Source organism: Rhinopithecus bieti, unplaced genomic scaffold (genome assembly GCF_001698545.2).
Source record: "Rhinopithecus bieti isolate Rb0 unplaced genomic scaffold, ASM169854v2 scaffold_9237, whole genome shotgun sequence".
NCBI lineage: Eukaryota > Metazoa > Chordata > Mammalia > Primates > Cercopithecidae > Rhinopithecus > Rhinopithecus bieti.
The window spans coordinates 1,955,046-1,977,827 of NW_016806263.1; the positions used below are offsets into that span (position 1 = coordinate 1,955,046).

At 42.1% G+C, this 22,782-nt stretch overlaps 1 protein-coding gene across 2 annotated transcripts in view; it reads right to left on the reverse strand.

Annotated features, from left to right (window-relative positions):
- CC2D2A (coiled-coil and C2 domain containing 2A) overlaps window positions 1–22,782 on the reverse strand; it is a 135,384-nt gene that overhangs the window by 28,256 nt on the left and 84,346 nt on the right. For both annotated transcript variants that reach the window (XM_017875353.1, XM_017875352.1), the window contains 11 exons: window positions 21,489–21,636; window positions 19,594–19,732; window positions 17,300–17,503; window positions 15,477–15,569; window positions 14,063–14,154; window positions 11,177–11,344; window positions 6,913–7,018; window positions 6,611–6,720; window positions 5,010–5,106; window positions 3,897–3,995; window positions 117–293 (listed from right to left, as the gene is read on the reverse strand). In XM_017875353.1, the coding sequence (XP_017730842.1) occupies window positions 117–293; window positions 3,897–3,995; window positions 5,010–5,106; window positions 6,611–6,720; window positions 6,913–7,018; window positions 11,177–11,344; window positions 14,063–14,154; window positions 15,477–15,569; window positions 17,300–17,503; window positions 19,594–19,732; window positions 21,489–21,636 (1,433 nt within the window). The remainder of the gene's footprint in view (window positions 1–116; window positions 294–3,896; window positions 3,996–5,009; window positions 5,107–6,610; window positions 6,721–6,912; window positions 7,019–11,176; window positions 11,345–14,062; window positions 14,155–15,476; window positions 15,570–17,299; window positions 17,504–19,593; window positions 19,733–21,488; window positions 21,637–22,782) is intronic.

The window sequence follows — 22,782 nt, forward strand, 5'->3', positions numbered from 1 at the left end:
GATTGAAGTAAGGAAACCTTTGTGGACTACAGTCAAAGTTCATAAAAGCATAGCCTAGCAAGCACTTCTTGCATTTTATCAAGATAGACATGGGTTTCCAAATTATAAGCAGTTACCTTTTCTCGAATGGACTCTCCGGGAACCAGCTGGGGCTCAATGGTAATAAAGAGGGTAATGTAGGAGCCTTCACTTAAGCTTCGGACAGAATCAAAACCCCGCTCGAGAATCATATTTCGCTCCTTACTGTAGCCCAGAAGAACTGGGGGAATATCTATTTTAAATGTTCCATCAATCTGTGAAGAAAATATGACTTGGTAAACATCCTGATGCTCTTTCCAACAGAAGTTCAGAGGCAAGCATCAGCTCCTCATTGTCTAATAAACTGAATCAAAACTGCTCAGACTGGCATTCAAAGCCACTCCCATATTTCTGACCTCATCTCTCTAAGCACTGGCCAGAAAGGGCTCTGTACGTCATTGCCTTCTTTTCATTGTTTAGCAGAGGGTGTACTGAATATATAATTTGCTTCAGTTCAAATCTTGGTTTAAAATGCAGTTTTGGGTTCAAAACTTGGTTTACAAATGAGGAATCTGAGGCTTCCTCATTAGTAAAAAGAGACAATAATGGTATCTACTTTGTGGGGTTGTTATGAGTAGTGAGTGAATAGATATAAAACACTAAGAAAAACGGCTTACCAGCATACGGTAAGCAATCAATAAATATTGGCTACTGGCCATTCCCCATTTGTAGAATGCTCAGCTTCCCATCTCCATTTTTCAGAATTTTAATTATTTTCCAAAGCTGAGATCAAATGTTATCTAAGGATACAGGAAAACAAGAGTATAAAAACTATGGCAGGCCAGGCACAGTGGCTCACACTGGATATCCCAGCACTTTGGGAGGCCGAGGCAGGTAGAGTACTTGAGGTCACAAGTTTGAGACAAGCCTGGCCAACACGGTGAAACTCCATCTTGACCAAAAATACAAAAATTAGCCAGGTGTGGTGGCACACGCCTGTGGTCCCAGCTACGTGGGAGGCTGAGGCAGAACAATCACTTGAACCTGGTAGGCAGAGGTTGCTGTGAGCCGAGATGGCACCACTGCACTCCAGCCTGGACGACAGAACCAGACTCTGTCTCAAAAACAAAAACAAAAAACTATGGCATGGAAAGTACAGCTGCAATAACCGAGCTTGTTTATTCTGTAAAATAGATTACACAGGAGGGAATGTGTGCCATTTTTGAAGATTTGAAGTATAAGGATTTAAGACAAGGTTTCTCAGCTTGGGCACTGTGGTGGTTAAGTGTCAACATGATTGGACTGAAGGATATAAAGTATTGTTCCTGGGTGTGCTGCCAAGGGAGATTAACATTTGAGTCAGTGGACTGGGAGAGGCAGACCCACCCTCAATCAGCACCATCTAATCAGCTGCCAGCATGGGTAGGAGAAGAGTAGGCAGAAGAACGTGGAAGGACTAGACTGGCTGAGCCTTCCCCCCTTCATCTTTCTCCCATGCTGGATGCTTCCTGCCCTCAAACAGACTCCACGTTCTTCAGTTTTTGGACTCTTGGACTTACACCAGTAGTTTGCCAGGGGTTCTAGGGCCTTCAGCTACAGACTGAAGGCTGCACTGTCAGCTTCCCTACTTTTGAGGTTTTGGGACTTGGACCGGCTTCCTTGCTCCTCAGCTTGCAGATGGCCTATTGTGGGACTTCACCTTGTGATTGTGTGAGTCAATTCTCCTAATAAACTCCCTTTCATATATATATATATATCTATCCTATTAGTCCTGTTCCTTTAGAGAACCCTAATACAGGCACTGCAGATATTTGGCCAGATCATTGCTTGCTATGGAGGGCTGTCCTGTGCATTGTAGGATATTCAGCAGCATCCCTAGCCTCTGCACACTAGATGCCAGTAGCAGTACCAACTCTTACTAGTTGTGACAGCCAAAAATGTCTTTAGACATTACCAAATGTAGGTACACTTAAGAACACGCGCTTTGGAGTCAAACTTTTTAAATGACAGAAGTAATAAAGTCATTCTCCAAAATGTACTGAAACATAGAAATCAAAAAGTTCAATAGTTTTCTCTGCTTTTACCAACCTTATTTCCCAGGGATAAGCAATGATAGTATATAGAAAGCCAGTACAAGTTGAATCTCACCTCTATTGTAAACTTTGTGATTTGAGCAAGTTCCTTAACCTCTGTAGGCTTCTGTTCCTTCATTTATAAAATGTGAGGTTTAATTGAGGTGATGTATAAACTACCTAGCAATAACATATAATATGCACCCAATAAATATTGTTATTAATATTATTATTGTTGAATCAGGTTTCTACTTGTTATGTGTGGCTCCAGAGAACTGAGCCAGGACCTAAGAACAGGAATTACAGGGAAGTATATAGATTATGGCATAGTTCAAGGAAAACCTTTATGACAGAGCTATTGGGAAGAGAGCAAACTGCCTCAGAAGGTAGTGAGTTTCAGAGACACCTACACAGAGCAAGATATTACCAGAATATAGTGAAGCAAATTCACTTGTCAAGGAGTTTAGAGTAATTCTTTTTGAATACCTTCCCAAATGTGAAATTTAGCAATGCCAAACAACTATCACAGGCAGTGTGATTTGCAAAATAATGTGCTTTTGAATTTTTCTTTTTTCTGTTTAAAATCTATTCAGAGAGGGAAGTGTAAATTCTTTTGACAAACATGTCACTGCATAACCTGTAGCCAGTCCCTTTTGATTAGGGAAGATTGCATTTCCAATTGATCCTTGGAATACAAACCAATTCAAGCCTCTCAGACTTGAGTTTTGGTCTTGGTCTTTTTTTTTTTAGACGGAGTCTCGGTCTGTTGCCCAGGCTGGAGTGCAGTGGCGTGATCTCGGCTCACTGCAAGCTCCGCCTCCCGGGTTCACGCCATTGGTCTTGGTCTTAATGGAGAGTTTGTGGTCCAGACAGCATTTACCCTGTGTGGACATCATAGTGATTCAAAGCCTCCTGTTGCCATGGACTTAATACTGGTATGTTAAAGCGATTTCAGAATCTTTAACTGTCCTAGATTAGAGCTACTAAGTCGTTCAAGAGTTGTCAACTTAATGGATCCCCTTAATCAAAACCATTAACTCTGCAGAAGGGTGTCTTTGTTAAGCATGTCTCTGCACTTTTCATGTTTTAAATAGTGAGTACTTGTAGAAATATTAATGGAAAGCACTTGATTGAATGGGCTTTCAACTGACCTGATTGTTTTCTTCAAGTTACTTTCAGGCATCTATCCATTCCACCTTTGTTGTTTTGACAAGTTTCCACTTTATTCTACCTTATTCTTTACTTGTATTTAATATTTAAAAATTCTCAGATTTGAAAAGTCATACATTTAACTACTAATTCTAAGGAACATAGATACTTAATGCAAATGTGACAGAATATCAATGGTTTCAGAGGTTTGTTTCTTTTGAGCCTTCTATGGGCTTTGCATGTATATTCTTCCAGTGTTGAGGATGTACCACACAAAGGAAGTTTTTTCTTTTTTTTCTTTTCGACATGGAGTCTTGTTCTCTTGCCCAGGCTGGAGTGCAATGGGGCGATCTCGGCCCTCTGCAACCTCTGCCTCCCTGGTTCAGGCTATTCTGCCTCAGCCTCCCGAGTAGCTGGGATTACAGGTGCACACCACCATGCCCAGCTAATTTTTTGTATCTTTAGTAGAGATGGTGTTTCACCATGTTGGCCAGGCTCGTCTCCAACTCCTGACCTCAGGTGATCTGCCCTCCTTGGCCTCCCAAAGTGCTGGGATTACAGGCCTGAGCCACCGTGCCAGGCCACAAAGAATGTTTTAATAGGAAAAATGTATAGAGAAATTCCGTGCTGTCGTAGACTTCTGACTTTGATACTTACCCTTGCTTGGAAATATATTGTGCTAAATGGAATTTTCACACATCCCAGCCAGTGTCTCTCAATACGGGTATGGATTCCACTTCCTCTTTCACGGTCATCCTAAAGGAAGGGTGGGAAGTAATAGTGGCTTAAGAACTCCAGGAACTCATTTAATTAATCTGGCAGCAGGAAAGCAGCAAGATTTTAGCTGAAAGCATGTGAACTTACATTAGACGGACCTAATCAAATTCTGGTACAGATACGTAATGGCTTTGTGGCCCTAGGAAAGTCATTTGACCTCTCTGAACCTCAGTTTTCTCATCAATAAACTAGAGATTTAACAATCTATAGGATTATTTAGAATAAAATCAGACAATGTGTGTAAAGCACCTAGTACAATTCCTGGCACAGAGCAGATACTCAAGTGAAAATAAAAAATCTACCTCCTTTTCCCTCTCCCCTTTCCTCATTTATACATGTCAAGTTTCAAATATTTCAAACACAAGAAAGATGGAAAATGTTATCAGAGGTGTTTGAACCAAAGCGACTCCATCTTGAGTAAGGGCTAGGAAACATGAGGCTGGGACTTGCTGGGCTTTCGCAGAAAGTTAGGCATTCCTGGCCTCTAGATATTTACAGTTAAGGGAACAGACTGATAACATTTACTAAACAGGCCCAGACTTAGGAATGTCCTGATATCCTGATATCTTGAGAACAGAAGCATTCCTAATTTTGCTTTAAATATAATAATATAGATTCTTGCAAAATACAGTAATTTAGAAAATTAATACTTTATCACAAACTCTTGTAGCAGAGCACATCTTCCCGTGATCTTTTTTTTATCCTATATCTAAACAAGGGTTCACCCAGGGTGAATGCATTCTTCCTCTTACTTTCGAGACCACCCTATTCTGTCTATGGAGTAGCTGTTCTTTCACCACTTTACTTTCCTAATAAACTTGCTTTTGCTTTGCACTGTGGACTTGCTCTGAATTCTTTCTTGTGTGAGATCCAAGAATCCTCTCTTGGGGTCTAGATCGGGACCCCTTTGTGTAACAATGTGATTGGAACTTATGTAGTGGGTAGATGATACGAAAATGAGTACAAGTGTCTTTCTTAAAACTGAGAACTTACCTCTAAGACATCATGCAGTACTTCATCAAAAATGTTAATGAACACAGTGTCTTTCACTGACTGCAGACTGGCTGTGCTATAATCTCCATTAGGAGCCCTGCAAGACAGCACATGACCAGGGACTGTGAAAATAGGCAACATAGAAATTATGAGCATTCAAATGTCAGCATTTGAAAAATACCCAAATATGAGCATAGATGTTAGAATTAAAAGCATTGCCTTCATTTCTAGGATTTCTCTTGTACAGGGATACTATAATACCTACATTCAAATAGACAGAGCATTAGATTAGAGAGTGCAGAGACAAACCCTTTGCTGGCTTGTCCTGGTGAGTCTCATATTCCCCCACACCCTTGTGGTAAGCTTTTCAAGGAGGCAGCTTGCCAGGACTGAGCTGGCTCAGTGGACAGGCTACAAGGTGTCCAGCTGACACTGGAGCTAGTATATGGACTTTCTAAGCAACTGGACCCCAGAAGGGTGCTTCTCCAGCAAGACCACTCTCCAGTGATAAACCTCCTACTGGCTGGTTAGTTGCATGGTCCCTGCCTCACACTCACTTTTTCTGTATATAAGTAAAGCAATACAGGGGTGAGGTCTCCTGTAACATAACCCAATCTGAGTCTAGCTAAGCCTGGAGCAACCATGCCTCTGCATGGCAGGGCTGGTGACCGGGGTACTAGGTGTATTTTGTTGAACATTTGCCTTTATGTTTTCTTGTTCTTTTTGCTTGTTCTGTGCATAATAGTGGTAGATGTTATGCCCAGCTTCTGACTTAACTAGTTCTTATTTATTTATTTATTTGAGACAGAATCTCGCTCTCTCACTAAGGCTGGAGTGCAGTGGCATGATCTTGGCTCACTGCAACTTCCACCTCCCGAGTTCCAGTCATTCTCCTGCCTCAGCCTCCAAGTAGCTGGGCTTACAGGCATGTGCCCTGGCCTCAAGTGATCTGCCTGCCTTGGCCTCCCAAACTGCTGGGATTACAAGCATGAACCACCATGCTCGGACTGACTTAAGTAGTTCTAATCCTTGCTCTGTCTCTAATTTACTGTGTGGCTTTAAGTAAGTCACCTTCCCTTTTTGGGTTTTAGTTTCTTCTCCATAAAGGTAGAGGTTGGACTAGATAATCTCCAAGCTTGCTTCAAGTACTGAAATAATAAGAACCATTTAAATACCTAAAATCCTTTGACCAAACTTCTGAAATGCCTATTTATTTCTGGTGAGGAAGAAAGTATGACTTATGGGAACTAAGGAGTTTTAGATTTACTTGAGGGGACAGAGGAAGAAAGGAAAGCAGTGTAGGTCATTGGGGTCAAGGGAATGAAAAACTTTGGACTTTAAGAAGTCAGAGCCTGGAGGAGCATAGGATGTCCCAACAATGAACCTGGGGTTTTAAAAGTTGAACATTTTTCCATTTTTATTCTTGAAGGGAGTCAGCTGTGGTACAAGAGGAAAAGCTTGGGACTTGGTGTCAGGACACCTGGATCTTGTTGCCACTCACTAGCTACAAAACCCTTCACCTTAGCTATTTCTCATGAGCCTGCTTTCTTCACATTTCTTCAAAATGTCCTATAGTTCTTTAAAGAGGAAAATATGCTTACCTAAATGGAAGTTCTAGTTCTTCATTCCAGCTGGGGTTTGGTCCTTCAGCCGTAGTTGTATGGCAAACTGTTCGTTGAAAAGAGACTTCTACAAAGGGACGTACTAAAACCTTAAAATCAAGAGCAAATTCTGAGTTCCCAATGGTTAGTAATTATTTTATTCTTAGCAAAAATATAGTATATTTACTAAATAGTATGTTTCCAAAGAAAATGAAGCAGAAAGCAGACTATCCATGAAGTTTACAGGCATTTTGTAAAAACGTAAGGGACAAGATGGAAAGTTGAAGTCCAGCATCTCTCACCTGGCCAAGGGGGTAGGCAGCATTGTGGGTTGGGCTATGTGTGCTTGGGGAAGCAGCACGCTTTTCACTGAACATCCTTGAAGACTTTGACGGCTGCTGGAATTTGCTAGGAGGGAAAATGTATGAAGTAAATTAATGATGGTGGAAGTCTAATTATATATTGAGAAGACGATTATTTATTTATTGAGACAGGGTCTTGCTCTGTCACCCAAGCTGAAGTGCAGTGGCATGATCTTGGCTAGTGCAATCTCAGCTCACTGTAACCTCTGTCTCCCAAGCTCAGGTGATCCTCCCACCTCAGCCTTCCAAGTAGCTGGGACTACAGGTGTGAGTCACCACACCTAGCTAATTTTTATATTTTTAGTAAATATGTGGTTTTGCCATATTGCTAAGGCTGGTCTCAAACTCCTGAGCTCAAGCAATCTGCCCACCTTGGCCTCCCAAAGTGCTGGAATCACAGGCATGAGTTACTGCACCCAGCCTTATTTTTATTTTTATTTTTTAAATTTTTTGAGATAGAGCCTTGCTCTGTTGGCCAGGCTGGAGTATAGTGGCATGATTATGGCTCACTCCAGCCTCAACCTCCCAGGCTCAAGCAATTCTCCCACTTCAGCCTCCTGAGTGGCTGGGACTACAAACACACTCCACCATGCCCAGGTAATTTTTAAAATTTTTTGTAGGGACCAGAGGTCTCAGTATGTTGCTCAGGGTGGTCTTGAACTCCTGCGTTCAAGTGATCCTCCTGTCTTAGCTGATATTACAGGTGTGAGCCACCATGCCCAGCTTGAGAAGATGCTTTTTTCCAAAGATGTATGGCCCTGGTGGCTGTGGTGACAAACATTCTCCCTTAAGCTTGTTGTCATTGCAGAAGGCTTTAGTATGCTCTGGTGCCCACCAAGTCACCTAGAGATTGCTAGAGCCTTCTCCAACTTCCATTCCCAGGCCTGTGTGCTAAGAACAAAGGAAAATGTCTCCTTTCTCCTCCCCTCTAGGGGGCGCCTGAGTGGGGGGGACCTGCCTTTCCCTCCATAGATGAGAGCCTCAATCCCTCACAGGTAGGAGATCTGAGTTACCTGACCAGCCTGCCCCATCTCCATCCAGTCCAGGTTCTCCCCACTGTATGTTCTTGGTACCTGCACCCTCCAATAACCCCAAGCTACACGTGTCAGGCAAGGAATCTCTTGGGGCCTGCCAAGCCTCATCAGGAAAGGGAGGTGCAGGGGTTCCTAGCTTGAGTTAGGATCAGCGAGTCTTATCCTCTTCTCCCTTCTCAACTGCTGTTCTAAGGAACAAATGAAGGTCAAATCCAGAGAGCCTCTTCTGGATACCTCCACCATCACCGTAACAACATACTTGCATGTTTGTATTGAACCTTATGGTTTGCCAAGTATTTCACATTCATTACTGGGCAAAATACAAATAGTCTCTTTCTATAGACTATCACCTTTCACAGCTAAGGTTTCAGACAAATGTAAGTGGAACATTTAACGCAACAGCTACCATAGAAAAGCTCTTTTCTCTTTGGAAAACCATCAGTTACTTTATTAAACAAACATTTGTGGCTGGATGCAATGGTTCATGCCTGTATTCCCAGCACTTTGGGAGGCCAAAGTGGGAGAACCGCTTAAGCCCGGGAGTTCAAGACCAGCCTGATCAACAGAATGAAACCCCATCTCTAAAAAAATAATAAATTAGCTGGGTTTGGTGGTGGGTACCTGTAGTCTTAGCTACTTGGGAGGTTGAGGCAGGAGGATCTCTTGAGCCCAGGAGTCCCAAGTCTGCAGTAAGTTATGATTGCACCACTGCACTCCAGCCTGGGTGACATAGCAAGACCCTGGCTCTAAGAAGTAAAATAAAAAAAAAACCCAAAACCAATTTTTTTATTACCTATATTTTAGGCCCCATGTTAGACTTTGGGCTTTAAGATAAAGAAGATAACACTTCAGTGCAGACTAGACTGGAAGGCAGACACATGAACAAATCATCTCAATAAAGTGAGATAGGTATTAGACTAGAGGGATGGTCAGAGGCTGTATGAGAACAGTGAGGGAGGCAAAAAAAAAAAAAAAAAAAAACCCTATGTGGATGAATGCAAAGGTAAAGGGTGAAGACTTGGGCAGGTGTAATGGAACAGTTGATGTCTGAGCTGTCTCGATGCATCTGCATTGAATGTGTAGCATGTAGGATCAACTGTGCTCCCTTAATTTAGTTGAATGAAATGATTTAACACTTAAAAATAGTCTATGGAGGTGAAAACTACAAGAAGCACCTCTATGTTCTTTAAAAAATAGTTTTTCACCCCAGTTGAGCTTTGAGGCAATCAGGGTGAAAGGGTAGGCTGTGAGCTCAGGAAAGCAATGCCACAGCAGATTCAAGAGCTTATATGGACATTTACAAGTAACAAGCATTAGGAATAGTTGATGATGGTAGATGCTTTCTAATAGGTTAAAGACTTATTAAAAAAAAAAAAAGACACACACACACACACACAAACAAATATGTAGGGGCCGGGCGCAGTGGCTCATGCCTACAGTCCCAGCACTTTGGGAGGTAGAGGCAGGAGGATCACTTGAGGCCAGGAGTCCAAGACCAGCCTGGGCAAAATTGGGACACCCTGTCTCTACAAAAAATAAAAAATTAGCCTGGCATGGTGTGGCACACCTGTAGTCCCAACTACTTGGGAAACTGAGATAGGAGGATCCCTTGAGCCCAGGAGGTCGAGGCTGCAGTGAGCTGTGATAGCACCACTGTACTCAGCCTGGGGAACAGAGTGAGACCCTGTTTCAAAATAAAAAATGTAAGGCAAAATAATGGGGTGAGAGGAAGGAAAGAGACAGAACTAAATTAAACGGTAAGAACCTAGGGAGAAAAGACACCAAGGGCTGGAACAGTGCTCCTCCAAGGAAACAGGTAGGGCTGAATGACCTTAGCCAAGTCACTTATACTCTCTTTACTTCCATTTCCCCTTTTGTGAAATGGAGATAGTAATAGCAGTAACAGTTAAACGAAATCTGTTTTTTTTTTTTTTAGACGGAGTCTCACTCTGTCGCCCAGACTGGAGTGCAGTGGCGCAGTTTCTGCTCACCACAAGCTCTGCCCCGCAGGTTCATGTCATTCTCCTGCCTCAGCCTCCGAGTAGCTGGGACTACAAGCGCTCACCAACATGCCCGGCTAATTTTTTTGTATTTTTAGTAGAGACGGGGTTTCACTGTGTTCACCAGGATGGTCTCGATCTCCTGATCTTGTGATCCGCCCACCTTGGCCTCCCAAAGTGCTGGGATTACAGGCATGAGCCACCGCACCCGGCCTCGAAATGAAATCTTACATGTGAACCTGCCTACCATGGTGCTTGAAACATGGTGAATGCATGTTAAGTGCTACTTTCTCCCATTACACTGGTAAGGGCACCACCAAAAAGAAGTTTCAGGCCAGGTGCATTGGCTCACACCAGTAATCTCAGCACTTTGGGAGGCTGAGGCAGGAGGATCGCTTGAGGCCAGGAGTTCCAGACCAGCCTGGGCAACATAGGAGGACCCTGTCTCTACAAAAAAAAGGAAGTTTTAATTTTTGGTCCTTCCTTCTGTTTCCTCAGACTCATCTTCCCTATGGCTGAAGGCTCCTTGTTGTCCCTGGTGTAGTGAATTCTAGTAGTCATAACACATTACTCAGAACAGATGAAAGGGAAGCCACATTTTTATGTTCACATGTTTCAGAACCTTGGACAGACACCTTCTGTGACTCTCCCCAGCTCATACCCACTTCTCTGAGATCTGTTCCTATCTTTGAGGCTGGTGCTTCTGACCCTGTCTCTCTGGCTATCGGCGATTAGACCATGGATCAACACCTGACCAAGTTAACGCCTTCAGATTTCTCTGGAGAAAATGACTCTTAGTTGGTGGTACTCTGGCTGCACGGGCCACTTCCATCACATGGAGAAAAATGAAGCAAACTCAGAGTGAGGCAAGTGAGAGGCCATGGGGCCTTAGGAGAACTATCTTATCCCTGTAGTCTACCATGTAGTTCAGCTATACCTCTTGTCCTTGTCCTGAGTTATTCGAGATGTTCCTAATAAATCCCCCCGTAGGCTGAATTGATGGAATCAACTCTATGACTTGCAAACAGTAGGGCCTTGGCTTTGCAATGACCCTCAGCCCCCTGCTGAACAATAACCATGTTAAGAATGAGAGTGAGTGTGCTGTAAAGGAGTGATTGACTTGGCTGGGATGCTGCACACTGCATCTCGGGCTCTTGGGAGGGCTCTCACCTCATTGCCGGCTTCCTCACTGGAATATCATAAGCTCGGACAATGTTCACCAGCAGCTTTATGTCTCCATCAGACAGGTTTTGAGCTGTCACCTTCTTCCGACCTTTTCTCCTTGGCCGCAGTGGTCGCTTTTGTTCTGCCAGCTTGAAAAGGCTTAGGCCCAAAATGCTAATGATTACAGAACAGGATCAGGACTCTAAGAAAAAGAAAGGTCTGCAAAATTGTGAGACAACTTCCTGAACTCTGCCCCACGGTCCTGCACAGACCCCTGAAAAACTCTTTGTCCTTTGAAGGTGGGTGGAAATAGTATAGAAATTCTCCCAAATGGGAGAGATCCTACTGCATGGATTGTTAAAACTTACTCTAGCTGCTGCTTATCTGAGGAAAAAAAGCCATGCTCTGGCCCCTATGTTTCCTGCCTAATCTCTACCTTGCTCACCCACCAGTTCCTCAAACATGCCTGTGGTCTCCTACCCTTCACATTTGCTTGGGCCAGTTCTGCAGAGGGAATGCCTCCCTGCATCTTCCTTGTCTGCCTAGTTGGTTGCAGTTTTACCCATCCCTTGGGGCCAGTGTCTTCACCTCCCCCAGAAACTCAGCTACACCGGCTAGAAGGGTTACCCTCTCTTTCAAACCCCTTGATCTCCTATTAGCCTGCTCTCTTCACATGACAGTGGGTGTGTACGGCTGCTTAGGCAGTTGCTGGGTTATCTCTTTCTCTCTGGAGTTAGAACTGGGTGTGAATCCTGGCTCCACTCTTTGCCCTTGGGCAAATTATTTCACCTCTTTAAGTCTCTGTTTCATCATCTGTAAAATGTGGATAATGATACTTACTTCTTTGGGTTGTTGAAGGGATTGAAGAAGAAAGTGTGTGCAAAGCACCCTGACACTGGTCTAGCGTTTAGTAGCTGTCCTAAAATGGTAACTACTGGGTTGAGGCCAGTGATTAAGGTGGAGGAATAGGAGGAGGTATAGGGAGGAGGAAGCGGGTAGGGGAGAAGCAAGAGGCTCCTTCTCTCATGTCTCTACCTTTCACATAGATGATATGCAAGAAACACTTCCTGGAAGATGAAAGCAACAGGGTCAGTGAATCATAGGAGAAAGGTTCATGGACCAAATAAATTCTGACCCAGAAACTAAACAGAAACAAAGATGTGACTTTGTATCTGGAAGCTGATGTTAATGGCTGTGTGAAACAAAGAACAAAGCCAGCTCTGCAGAGCTGGCCACAGGCTACAATGCACATGGTTCTCTGCTTCCTTTTGAGAATCAGAGCTGGCTAAGTGACCTCTTGACTGGAGCCCCTCTTTGCAAGAGGCACATGCCAGCTGAGGCTGAGGTCGCTGCAGCTCCTGTCTAGGCACTGCTGACAGCTCCTATAAGGAATCCCAAGGAAGTTCCAGGATTCCAGAAGCTATTGTTCCTGTTTGTTCTCCAAGGTTTTGCACAGAATAGCTACCATTTATAAGCACCTCCTACGTATTGAGAAGAGTGCTGGGTGCCTTACATATAACATTTCTAATGTTTACACATATGATATTTACCCCATTATTTCAGATGAAGAAATTAGAGGCTACGAGAGGTGTTACGATTTGCTGAAGGTTCCTTAGTAGTAGGAGGGAGAGCAGGGTTCAAACTCAGGTCACTGTGACTACACAGCTCATGTTTTTAATCACTCTGCCAGGACACCTACCTAACCCAAACTAGGGGGCCTCAGAGACAGAACTTTATTAGAGGTCCTAACATGACAACGCTTCCACTGTCAATGCTTCCTCCCTCCCCTGGAGGTAAGTCCTCCCTGAGACTTTGATGTCTCCATAGCAGTCAGCATGGGAGCACCATGTCAGCCAGGACCATCAAATACAGAAACATCTTAAAGCCAAGAAGGAACTGAAATTAAAAGAAGAAAGAACATACCCCGAGCCTTCAGAACTTAATGCAGAAAGTAAAGCAGAAAAAAAGGAAAAGAAAAAAAAATATGAAAAATCATCATCTATTCTAAGTGTAATTTTCATGACTTTGAAAACATTCAGTGACTGGACTGTGGGCCTGGAATAGAGAGAGAGGTTTTGCATGGATTTATGTGGGTGTAGCCTCCTTTCTATATGTGGAAAGGGGCTGCTATGGATAGCACATTTTTTTTTTTTTTTTTGTCTCCTTCCCAACTTGATGGTGGAGAGAAAGTACATGCATAGAAAAAACCTTTTTAGGAGACCAAGAGGCTTAATCACAGAAAAGGTCATGTGACCTGCACAAGACCACCAGTACGGGAAATTATCTTTCATCTTTTCTGTATCCACACCCGTAGTTGAAGCCATATGACAGTTATCCAAACTAATGAGTCAATCAAGCAAATACAGTCAATTCCCAATATCTATGTGAATATCATATCTTCCCTGCTATTCTACACTCTCACCAAGCACATGCACTAGCTCCAGCTGTGGTGCTGGAACCAGGTTTCCTCGTGTATCCCAGAAGCTTGTGGGCGGGGTTTCAGCCACGTCTACTGCCATGTGACAGGAGAGGAAGGGAATGCCTGGCACTGGGAGACTAGGAAGACAGGAGAAGTACTTGCAGGAGGGAAATGCTGTCACGTTTGGTTCAATGGGAATGAGAAAATGGCAAAGGCTAATGAAGTTGATTTGTAAGTAGGGGAGGTGAGATGGGCTTTATTGGAATGTGATGGGAGAGGCCCTAGGAAGACTTGTTCTAATAGAAATTCCTCAACTAATGTCATCATCAGGTATTAACCAGGTTTAACACATTATTCCTGGCCCAAATGCATACCATACAATGATTTTTAAAAATCTTATATGACACCTTTCATATAATAGAGTACAAATAATTTTTATAAGAAGTGATAATAATGGCTTTGATTATTTTTACCTGATATTGGGAACTTCTTCTTCTACTATCATATCAGCAAGAAGAAAATACTGTTTTGCAATTAAGAAACGATTTATCACTGATTCTCTAACCTGGGGAAAGAAATCAGCTTATTTAAAATGTTCTTATTATTTAAACTTCATAGTTCACTCTCCACACTCCAAGTTTTTACCCTAATGTCATCTCAGTGTCCCCCCTGACCCTCCAGCCCAACTGTTACTTTCCTCTGCAATGCTGGTCTCCTCTTGCTATAAACCCTCTAGCTTTCTGTACTAGACTGTAAGCTCCCTAAAGTCAGGGGTTTTCCTGTTTTGCTTATTGCAATATTGGAGTTCCTGGTAAAGTTCCCAGCATATAAGATGGCAAAATTTTGCTGAATTAATGAATTAACCATTACAAAAAATAGGGCCAGTCTCAAAACACACATACTTAAGAACTTATTCTTAAATTATTCCCTTATTCAGAATGATTCACTTCCTAATTCCAGAGGACCTCTGGCTGGGCACGGTGGCTCGGCACTTTGAATCCCAGCACTTTGAAAGGCCGAGGCGAGCGGATTGCTTGAGCTCAGGAGTTCGAGACTAGCCTGGGGCACATGGTGAAACCCCATCTCTACAAAAAATATAAAAATTAGCCAGGCATGGTGGTGTGCACCTGTAGTCCTGGCTACTCGAGAGGCTGAGGTGGGAGGATGGCTTGAGCCCAGGAGGTGGAGGTTAGAGTGAGCTGAGATCACACTACTGACTGTACTTCAGCTTGGGTGACAGAGCCAGCCAGCCCCCTGTCTCAAATATATAAAATAAAAATAAATAATAACCTCTAAATATGGTTTTTTATATGTGCCTTTTTTTTTTTTTTTTTTACAAACAATTTTTTATTTTTTTTTATAATACATTAGCCACAAGGTAGACACACTGGATAGGGAAAATGCACTGTAGTCACTGTGGCATTTGTGGCAAGTTAAGGTTATTGAAGGAAGGAAGGAAAGAAGGAAACAAAGAAGGAAAAGGACAAATGAAAGAATGTTTCAGCTTTAATTTTAGTTTTCTAGTGCATAAGGGCAGTTAGTATATGGTTTAAAACTTTTGTTTTTTTCTGATTACAAAGGTAATCATTGTAATGCAATGCAACATTCAAATATTAGAAAAAACATGACTTAGAAATTGAATCCCTTATAATTATGCCCCATTAAAAGATAACCACTGATAATAAACCAGGACATAACCTAGTGGTTTCATATATTTGAAAGGTGATGATAGTTGTCAATCAATTGTATATTTGTGTTTATGAGGAAATTTATGCCAGCTAAGTGGCTTGCATAAGCTCACACAGATATTTATGAGTAGAGGACTTTCCACCTTAGGATGCTGGCTCTTTTCTCCCTATGAAGACAGTTTTATATGATTTTTCTTACCTGCTGGAGGTACTTGGCTACTATGGCCCTATGGGTGTCTATGTGTTCCTTGGTTTCAATTACACTTCTGTCTCGTAACCGTTTCTCATAGTCCTAAAATTAAAAAGAAGCAATGATTTTAAAGCACTCTCTGGTGTTTTTTTTTAAGATCAGGGAATTATTTATCACATATGATTTAAGTTATAAACTGTGGTTCTACAACATGGCACATGTATACATATGTAACAAACCTGCACATTGTGCATATGTACTCTAGAACTTAAAGTACAATAAAAATAAATAAATAAATAAATTGTGGTTCTAAATATTTCTTCCACCTTCTTTCTAACTTTTGGTTCAGAATTGGTCTTTGATGCAGTAACCAGGATTCTGAGACAGGTAGCTGAAATGTCTTACTAGTAGAAGAGAATTCTGTACAGTAGTTACAAGTTAAAATGTTAAGTCAGGAAGAAATAGACACCACAGAGAAGCTCTTCCAAGCAACTTAAGCAAAGCCCCTGCTTAAGTTTTGCCTTTTCTATTTTAAGTAAAGTTTCAGTTAAAATATTACCATAATCATATAACATCTGGCTGTAGCTGAGTCAGGTCATCTGCTTGGAGGAGAGTGATGCATACATTTGGCTTTGTCTGCTTAGGCTTCTCCCCTTTTCTGTCAATAAAATTATGTGTGTGTCCTGGGAACTGCTATGTTCTCCTCCAGTCCCACTCCCTGGTCACAGTGGAATGCCTGGCCGTGGTACCTAACTCAGGCTTAGAGGACACATCTCTGCTGGCTGAAGATACCAGATGTGAACTTGTATGATGTTGGTGACCATGTGGCTAAGTAGAGAAAACCTGTCTGCAAAGGAGGAGCATGATGCCAACACCTCAAAGAAGCTGAGAGAGGATGGAGAAGGTTCCTGGCAGCAGGCCAGGCACAGATGCGCTCATGCCATTCACACGTTTTTAGGTATTTAATGCTATTTTGAGATTTCATCATCCAGTAAACTCCCCTTCGTACCTAAGGTAGTTCAAAATCGGCTTTTATCTCCTATGATCAAAGTCCAAACTAATACAGAGAAGAACCAAATAACCAACCATATTATTCAAGAATAGTTTTGGCATGAAAAATCTTCATGGTACTAATTCCTGATGGCTCTCCATTTACCTTGTTAAGTATTAATAAAAGTGCATGTGTCTACAGCTCATGAAAAGCAGGAAAAAAGAAAAAAAAAGTGCATGTGTCTGGTTTCACTGGCCTGCCCCACCTACACGGGCCTGTTACCTGCAATTCTTCAAAGGCTCCTCTGCCCCACGCCAGGAGATGTGATCTGCCCTCCTCTGAGTCTTTGTTCTTCCTGCTGCGCTTGACCAGGATGGATGTCCAGCCCTGTTCCTTTACCTCCTTCCTGTCCCACCCACCCCATGGCTATTCAGATCCTATCCCTCTAGTTTTCCCTGTAGTGCTTTACCAGTGTGCTGAGTACACGACACTTAGTAAATACTGCATTAAAATGGAATTGAATTCCTAAGGCATTCAAATATTATTAGCCATATTAACCCCTAAGATATTTTTCAACCCTACAATTCTAATTGTACGCAGTTCAGTTGACTCAGAATCCTGGTTACTGATTAGTTTATGTATCATTATATTGAGGCAGAGAGATTATTTAAATGGTGAATTCAAGAAAAAGCATAGAAAGGTTATGTATAAAAGTGCAATAAAAGAGAAACCGCTATTGCTAGTGACAACATAACAAACACAAAATACATATACAGTAGTATACCTAACAGCACAGCAGGTACTTTATTATTTTATTAACCCCTCTATGGCAATTTCTTACCTGGAATACCTTTTCCATAATTTCTCGGTCATAGACTGGAACTTGCTTGTAATTTCGGAATTCTGGCACCTTTTGGCTTCTAAGACGAAGAAGCCTAAATCGTTTGGATCTATTTAATTCTTGATCTGAAACAAAGTTAAATTCCTGTTGCAGCTGCTCCAGTCTAAAGAAATCAGGGACATAGGATTCACCACTGGTAGCAACCTATAAAAAACAGAAAATGCAAAACTCCAGATGACAGTCAGATCTCATCCAAAGAAACTTGGCACTGAGTGTCAAGGAACATTTAAAAGTTTTAGATTACAAGATTTGAAAGAAAAAATACTTTAAAATGTAGTAATAATGAGTCACATGCTATTATATTCATTTAGTAGCTGTGAACAATACCACAAATCATTTTTCCAAACAAAAAAAATTATGTTTCACTTTTGGTGTTCATGCTTCCCTAGTAGTGTTATTATGCAAATATACAGACTGAAAAAGAAGAGATTTGTGCCAGACTGCAGTGTATTACTAGGTGCCTACTAGAAATAAGATTACTCATATACATATTGTATATAAAATTAAATATATGACTTTTTAATGTCATGCACATATGCAGATAAAGGCCTCAGAGGCAGCTAGTCAGCTTTACTTGGCTCCACAGCCATGCTTTCCTGTCTCTGAAGAGCACCTCACAGCCTTGGTCATTGAGAAAAGTGAGCCAGAGATGGATCTAGGCCAGACAGCCTCCAAGGCCCCTGTGCATTGTTTCAAGATGGCCAGGTCCAACACCTCTGAGAAGCTGAGCAGATGGGGACTGCACCTCACCCAGGTGCTGCCCGCCCCTCTGCTTGGTGCTTTGCTGGCTATAACCTCCTGAGCAGAGGGAAAGCCAGTGCCCCAAGATGTGCTGGGGCCTTGCATGGGAAAGGCAATTCTGCTGTGAAAATCCTGGTTCATAACAAGAGACCAGTCAAGAAGGCAGTCTCTGTTTTGTTCTTTGATGGGAAAACATATAGTTAAAAATAAAATAATGAAAGTGATGTGTCTATTGAAATGTGATTTGAAAACTTTACATGGAACAGACTACATTTTAGGTAATAATGACCCACTCTTCCTAATATTTCTATTAGGCACACTAAGGTGTATCATGTTGAAGGAGAGTTCATAAAAGTCAGAATAAACCAAGGTTTGTTACGGGACTTGGAAAAACTAGAACCAAAATGAAAATGATCATACTGGCTACAATTATCCTATTGATAAACGCATACTGATAGCCATAAGGATGTGTTGCTAGGGCTACCCTCTGGATTACCTACTTGTTTATTATGGTTTTGTGTGAATAATGAAGTTGCCAATAAAACCAATTGTATTTGATACCAAGAAAAATAAACTGATGTTCCAATTTATTCATAAATTCACTGAAGACAATTCTGAATATTATGGTAGATATGAGCAATTTATCTGGTAAATACTTAAGTGAAACCTAAATAGTAACCTAATTAATCAACAACAAGAAAACAAAACAAAGTTTTCTTAAAATGCCCCATCAGTGCTTTAAGTTATGATGAAAAAAGCAAGTGTCCTGAAATCGGATCAACTTACTAGCCGTGTGACCTTGAGCAAATAACGCTGAGTTTCTGACCTCAGCTTCCTCTCTGTAGAAGGGAAAATAAAACCTTTAGGAGTTTTACAGAGGTTAGAGGTAGGAGTGACAACAACAATATTTACTGCTCACTAATTGTGTGCTCAGATAAAGGGGTTTTGTTTGTTTGTTTTTGAGATGGGAGTCTCTATTGCCCAGACTGGAGTGCAGTGGCAAGATCACAGCTTACTGAAGCCTCAACCTTGTGGACTCAATTGATCCTCCCACCTCAGCCTCCTTAGTAGCTGGGACTATAGGTGTGTGCCACCATGCCAAGCACGTTTTTACATTTTTTGCAGAGATGGGGTTTTGCCATGTTGCTCAGTCTGGTTTCGAACTCTTGGGCTCAAGTGATCCTCCTGCCTTGGCCTCCCAAAGTGCTGGAATTACAGGCATGAGCCACCATCCCTGGCCAACTTAAGTGTTTATATGCAGCTGTTCATTTCCTCATGACCACACTATGACAGCAGACAGCAGCACAGGGCTTAGAAGCACCGAATGCTTGCCTTGGTCCCGTAGCCAGGCAAGAAGCAGAGCTGGAATTCAAACTTGGCATTCAACCCAGCACCCATGTTCTTAAACAGTATTGCATAGGAGAAGATGGCGTAAAGGAAAATTGTGTAAAAGGCCAAGTCAAAAAATGGCATGTGTTCCTCCTGCTACATACCGAGATTAGCTGCATCAAAGGGGCATTGTTGGGGTCATTTGGGTCGAGCTTGGACTCTGCTGCCCACTTGGCCAACTTTTTCATGTCCGTCAGTCCTGATGTGCCAATAGATGAGATGGCATCTGCTCTCTTCAAAGCACTGAAAAGAACAGTTGATTCCATGAGACTGACTTGATCACAAAACAGTTTGCATCAGGACCTCAAATTCTAGAGATAGCATCACTTAGGGAAACTATTATCCTCCATGAGAGAAAATGTTATCGTAAGGAAGAATTTTGTCATTTTTCTTTACTTGATGATGGCTATTAAACATATGATAAGGACAATAAATAGGAATGGAAGGAGTGCAACTATGACTAATTCCTACACTCTGTCCAGTGCACAAAAGTGTCCCTCAGTCCCTGGATTCTGGCCAGTAAAGAGGAGCCTCTGTATCTGGTGCTGGAAGCCCACAAACCCTCACATCCCAGGCCACTGAGGCCCACTATAGCTGAGGACAAACCAAAAGAAAAAGAAACAAAACCAACTCTTTTTTTGAGACAGTCTTGCTCTGTCGGCTAGGCTAGAGTGCAGTGGTGCAATTTCAGCTCACTGCAACCTCCGCTTCCTAGGTTCAAGTGATTCTCATGCCTCAGTCACCCAAGTAGCTGGGATTGCAGGCATGCGCAACCACGCCCAGCTAGTTTTTTTGTTCTTGTTGTTTCAGTAGAGACGGGGTTTTGCCATGTTGGCCAAGCTGGTCTCAGACTCCTGACCTCAAGTGATCTGCCTGCCTCGGCCTCCCAAAGTACTGGGATTATAGGCGTGAGCCACCATGCCCAGCCTAAAACCAACTGTTAAACAACCAACTTAAGCACCAGCTTTGGACACACGGAAATCAAAGGAAGCCACTGTCAGCAAGGCTGAGCTGGGGCTTTATTAATAGTCCTGCATATCTTGTTAATCACATTGTGTTTTACCTTTTATCCTGAGGAGTTGAAAGCTTTACACCCCAGGAGATTTTTCTAACACTAAACACAAGTGAAATGAATGCAGACTTCTTACATTCAAAGGCATAGTCAAGCCTCCACTGGAAGTGGCTTCTGACTTAGCACAGAGCAGCATCTCCTTGTGGTTTTTATCCCATGAACATGGGTGGTCATTATGGGGATACAGAGGGCATCAGGGGAACTAAACGAGCCCCATTCTGTTTTTCCACAAGTTGAACATCACAGCCTGTGACTTGGAAAGTGTCTTCTTGATGATTACAATGAATCCTTTTATTTTAGAGGTGAGGCAACTGAGGCCTGGAATGGTGAAATGATTGACTGTAGACACATTTACTGTGGAATGACAGAGAGAGGCTCTGACAGAGGAAGACCCAGGCCACGGGCTAATACAATCCAGGCTTCAGGGACAAGCATCAAACACAGGGAGGGACCGGCCTAGGTTGAGGCCCAGAGTGCCTTTCTTCTGTTCTGAGTAGACTCAAGGATCTAGCAATCAAGGGAGGAGACTGGAGAATGGGTACTTTCATGTAAATAGCAGTTCCTACACCAATCATCATTAGCAACAAACCTTTACTAAGGGCCAAATATATACAGTTCTGTGCACCTCCCCCATCTGTAAAATAGGGGAAAGAGTACCTCCTAGAGTTACTGTGAAGATTAAGTTCTTTTCACTGTATCTAATACTGATAAACATTTAATATTTGTTAGGTTATTAATATTTTAATTTTTCTGGACTAGAGGTTGTTTTAAATGTTTTTTTGTTTTTACCTTAAGAATAAAAAACTCTTAAAATACTGGCACCTGACAATAAAGGAAAGAATATGATATTGCAAGCTTTCTTTCCCCTTCATTATCTTTAATGCTGACACTGACATTGCTCATCAATTTACTCTCACCATGTATTACCTCCGAAATCCGATGTTCTGCTGTGACAGTGGAGGAATTAAAGGTATCCCGTTTTCTCCGATGGCCCATGCCACACTATGAGACACTTTCCCTGAGGTCATCAGAATCAGCTGGTTACTGCCATCAGCTTCAAATGAGAAGGGCACTCCTAGGGAAACACCAGATTAAACAGGATGCTGTTTAGAAAGAGGAACTGAGCCTAGTCCTGGCAAGAAAGCAGATAGTAGACAAATGGAACATGGAGTGGGTGGGGGTGATGAAGATGGAGCACGTGATTCAAGCTGGTGTCACTGAATTTCTTCAGGTGATGATGCTGACAGCTGCTCAGCTCTGTCTCTGATGGCAGAGAGTAGACGTTCTCATGACGCACTCTCAAGTGGGTCCACCTGCTTCACAGCTTTGTGACCTTGGACAAGTTAGTTAACTTCTCTGAGCCTTAGTTTTCAATGTATAAATCAGGGATACTAAATCGCACCTTCTTTGCAGAGTTATTTCAAAGACATTTATTTACTTAGTCATTCAAAATACTTATTTGAGCTTCTACTTCATGCCAGGCACTATTGCAGGCACTGAAGATAGCGGTAAAGAAGCAAAACTGGTAAGAATCCCTGTTCTAAAAACTGAGAAAGAAAAGAACTTCTGTTCTCATGGAGTGTATATATGAGTCAGGGAGAGAAGCAATACTAAGAGAAATGCTTAGTATGTTAGAGACTGTATGTAAGTGTGTTGAGTGAGACTAAGGAGAAATATTTAGTAGTGTTAGGAGGGACTGGTATGTAGAGTATGTTAGTGATACTAAGGAGAAATACTTAGTATGTGGTTAGAGGGATAGTATTTGGGGCAAGTGCTAGAAACAAATTAGGGAAGGTATATAGAAAATTTGTGCTTTGGAGAGTGGAGAGGGGATAAACTTTTAGATGGGGTGGCCAGGAAAGCCTCAATGAAGGTGACTTTTGAATAAATGGCTGAAGAAAATGAGGAAATAGAGGTAGAGGTGTGTTATTTTGGGAAAGAGCATTACTGGCAGAAGGAACAAGTGCAAGCACCCTAAGATAGAAGTGAGGAACAGGAGTTAAATAAGTTAATATTTGCAAAGCACTTACACAATGCCTGGCAAATAGTGATCGCACAACACATGTTAATTATTACTAAGCTATTGTAGCTACAGTAAAGTCTCATGGATTTGGCCTCTAACAATTGGAATTTAATGGTAAAAACACTCTGGGCAGTTATTTAATCAACTAAAGGAGAAGATTTTCAAGCACTAAATGAAGTAACTCTAGATCTTTCCTTC